This window comes from Lipotes vexillifer, unplaced genomic scaffold, assembly GCF_000442215.2.
Source record: "Lipotes vexillifer unplaced genomic scaffold, Lipotes_vexillifer_v1.1 scaffold1383, whole genome shotgun sequence".
NCBI lineage: Eukaryota > Metazoa > Chordata > Mammalia > Artiodactyla > Lipotidae > Lipotes > Lipotes vexillifer.
The window spans coordinates 892,883-896,439 of NW_006797683.1; the positions used below are offsets into that span (position 1 = coordinate 892,883).

The window sequence follows — 3,557 nt, forward strand, 5'->3', positions numbered from 1 at the left end:
CTCTCTCTCTCTCTCTCTCTCTCTCTCTCTCTCTCTCTCTCTCTCTCGGCTCTCCCTGGGCAGCCGTGGCTCCCTACTGGACGTCACCAGAAAAGATGGAAAAGAAACTGCACGCAGTGCCAGCTGCCAAGACAGTGAAGTTCAAATGCCCTTCCAGTGGGACCCCTAACCCCACGCTACGCTGGCTGAAAAATGGCAAAGAATTCAAGCCTGACCACAGGATTGGAGGCTACAAGGTACCTGTGTCTATATGAAAGTTAGAGTCAGGGGAACAGGAGCCGCTGCTTAGAAAATCCCTCTTTATAGGCTTTAATTGTGTTAAGTAACGCTTTCTATCTATAAAATTAAAATTTTTTCAAATACAAAACACTGTATATAAAGGTAAAACTTCTCAGTCTTTTTTTCTGTGTATACATACGGTTTTTACTTGGATGATCACGTCTGTATAATTTCTTGTCAGTTGTTAACATTATAACATGAGTCTTTTGCCGTGTGTTTGAAAGATAATTTTTCATGGCTTTATAATATCCCGGTATTAAAATGTTCCATAATTTAATGAACTATTTTGCAATGCTAGTTATTTTCCAGTTTTTCACTGCTATAAATAATGTTGCGGTGAATATCTTTGTGCTTAAGTCTGTGTCAGCATTTTAAAATATTCTTCTTTAGGACAGATTGAGGGAAGTTACTAGATCAAAGTGTAAGCATTTTTTAAGCCCTTGATGCATGTTACCCAATTACTTTTTTTTCCTGATAATTAGGTAATTTTATCCATTCACTCATGTATTCATTTATTACATGAACATTTCTTGAACACATGTCTTTCCAGAAAATGTACTAGGCAACAGAGTTCAAAGTGCAATGGGAAGACATAAAATTTTACTGTGATATTTGCTCTAATGGAGGATGATGTAATCAGTTGGGGTGCGATTTTATTTTTTATTTTATTGTGGTAACAGTTACTTTCTTAAAGAGAAAATGAATTTTCCCTCGCATAGCAGAGTATGAGAATGACAAGCTCACTCTACCTTTGCCAACAAATTTGATAGATGAGAGTATTGCATTGTTCTCTGTGGGCTCTTTTGCTTAGTAACGAGCTTAGAATTTTCATGTGTTCATAAGCGATTCCCATTTCCTGTTGTGGGAATTGTTTATTCGTGTCCTTTGCCCGTTTACAGTTCCAGGAAGAACATCTTCATCTAATCCCTCCTTTAAAGTCTCTGATCATCCTTATCGTTCCTGTTTCTCTTCCATTTCACTTAGCTGCTCTTTTCTCATTATTCTTGTATAAGAAAAGCAAAGGAGATCAGAAAAAATATGGAAACTGTTTAAATTAATTCACCCAACACTTGCTGTATGCAAGGCTCTGTGCTCTGAGTCTCATGAGGCAGTATCCTGCCCATACAGAATTCTGTCTAATAAGATGGCAGATATCCGTGGGCGCTGCCCCTTGCAAGGTACAGAGGGACGGAGAGAACAGGTTTGGCTGGAGATGGGGCTGGAGGAGATGGACTTTGAAATGAGATGTCAAGGGCGGGCAGGGCTGAACTCATAGCGGGGAGCTGTTCTGGCACAAGAACAGGGTGGACAGGGGTGCAGGGTTGGGGGAGTTCCCAGTATATTTGGGAGGGTGCAAAAGGCACATTTGTACAGATCACGATGGCCTTGGCCTTTGTGGGGAGACTTTCTGGGTCCTCACACCCGTCTGCCTGATGCCTTCTTGCAGAGTATAAATGGGCTGGGGTCACTGTGCAGCCGGGCTGCATCCTCCGTGCTCTGATGGGAGGGTAAGCGCCTCGGGGCACCAGCACCGCCTCTTCCTCCAGACCCGCAGTAGAACCCTTTGGCATGTTTCCGCTCAGGTCCGTTATGCCACCTGGAGCATCATAATGGACTCCGTGGTGCCTTCTGATAAGGGCAACTACACCTGCGTCGTGGAGAACGAGTATGGCAGCATCAACCACACCTACCAGCTTGATGTCGTGGGTAAGAAGGGACAGGAGTAGGAGCTTAGAGGAAAGAGCAGGGACGCTGAGAAAACAGCCTGGAGCCAGGTTTACTTAGGGTTGGAGTCCGAATGGTGTGGCATTTATTAGCTCTGTCACCTGCCTCTTTCCTTACCTGTAAATAGAGGTGGGAGGAGGAGCCATACCGCAGACTCATTGTAAAGTGACAGGTGCTGTTAATAGTCTCTCCTGCAGGAGGTGACTGGAGTAGTGGTGGTAAATTTAGCTTAATAGTAGCTATCACTCCCTGGATGCCAGCGGTCTGCTGGGTGCAGTAACTATACCACGGGCAATTCTCCTGGCACCCCTGCAAGAGAGGCGCTGTTGGGCTTCCCTGGTGGCACAGTGGTTGAGAGTCCGCCTGCCGATGCAGGGGACACGGGTTCGTGCCCTGGTCCAGGAAGATCCCACGTGCCGTGGAGCGGCTGGGCCTGTGAGCCATGGCCCATGGCTGAGCCTGCGCGTCCAGAGCCTGTGCTCCGCCATGGGAGAGGCCACAACAGTGAGAGGCCCGCGTGCCGCAAAAAAAAAAAGAGAGAGAGAGAGAGAGGCGCTGTTGTTCCCACACTACGGAAGAGTAGACTGAGAGGCTCAGAGACGACAGGCCCCAGGTGAATGCAGACTCCAGGCATTGCATGAGACACTAGGAAGAATGTCACGCCTCTGGGTGCTGTGACTGCAGCCTCTTCCTTCTAGAGGTTCTGAGTCTCATTCTGTAGCAACCTTAACGTAAAGAGTTTCCCAGCCAGCATTCTGCTTCGGCTTCGAGGCTACGGTCTTATAAAAAGAAGCTTCCGGTCCAGGAGGTCTGGGGTAGGGTCTGAGGTTCGATGTTTCTCACAAGCCGGTGATGCTGCCGCTGCTGCCCGTGGACCACACTTTGAACAGCAAGCGTCTCAGTGACTGTGATTTTAGCTAAGGACGGGTAGGCTGGGCTGAGGCCCGGGAGTGCTTCTCTTTGGTGGCCTTTGGGATGCCCTCTGTCAGCATCTCAGCCAGGAGCAGCCGTGGCAGAGCCTGATGAGCGTCTCCCCTCCCTCCCTCCACAGAGCGGTCCCCTCACCGGCCCATCCTGCAGGCAGGGTTGCCAGCCAACAAGACAGTGGCCCTGGGCAGCAATGTGGAGTTCATGTGTAAGGTGTACAGCGACCCGCAGCCCCATATCCAGTGGCTAAAGCACATCGAGGTGAATGGGAGTAAGATTGGTCCGGACAACCTGCCGTATGTCCAGATCTTGAAGGTAATCCCTGGCCCCAGTCTCCGTGGGCTGGGCTCTGAGAGAGAGGCCTGTATCTCCCGGGGCCCAGGTTGCTGCGGTCAGGCTCAGTGCCCACGATGGGGTCCCATCCCTTCTCTTTGGATACAGGCTCCATCTTAAATGGGGACCCAGCCACATTCCGCAGGACCAGTGGCAAGTCACGGGTGGAGGCGTGAGGGGCACAGAGGCCTGGGGGTGGCCATTGCTGGTTTCTAAAGAGCATCGACAGTGACTGTGCCCAGGCTTTCGGGTCAGCTACTCCAGGAAGGCGTTGGCATTCCCGCCTTTCCAAT

At 49.3% G+C, this 3,557-nt stretch overlaps 1 protein-coding gene across 10 annotated transcripts in view; it reads left to right on the forward strand.

Annotated features, from left to right (window-relative positions):
* FGFR1 (fibroblast growth factor receptor 1) overlaps window positions 1-3,557 on the forward strand; it is a 40,152-nt gene that overhangs the window by 27,651 nt on the left and 8,944 nt on the right. For all 10 annotated transcript variants that reach the window (XM_007469784.1, XM_007469775.1, XM_007469780.1 and 7 more), the window contains 3 exons: window positions 64-236; window positions 1,863-1,986; window positions 3,056-3,246. In XM_007469784.1, the coding sequence (XP_007469846.1) occupies window positions 64-236; window positions 1,863-1,986; window positions 3,056-3,246 (488 nt within the window). The remainder of the gene's footprint in view (window positions 1-63; window positions 237-1,862; window positions 1,987-3,055; window positions 3,247-3,557) is intronic.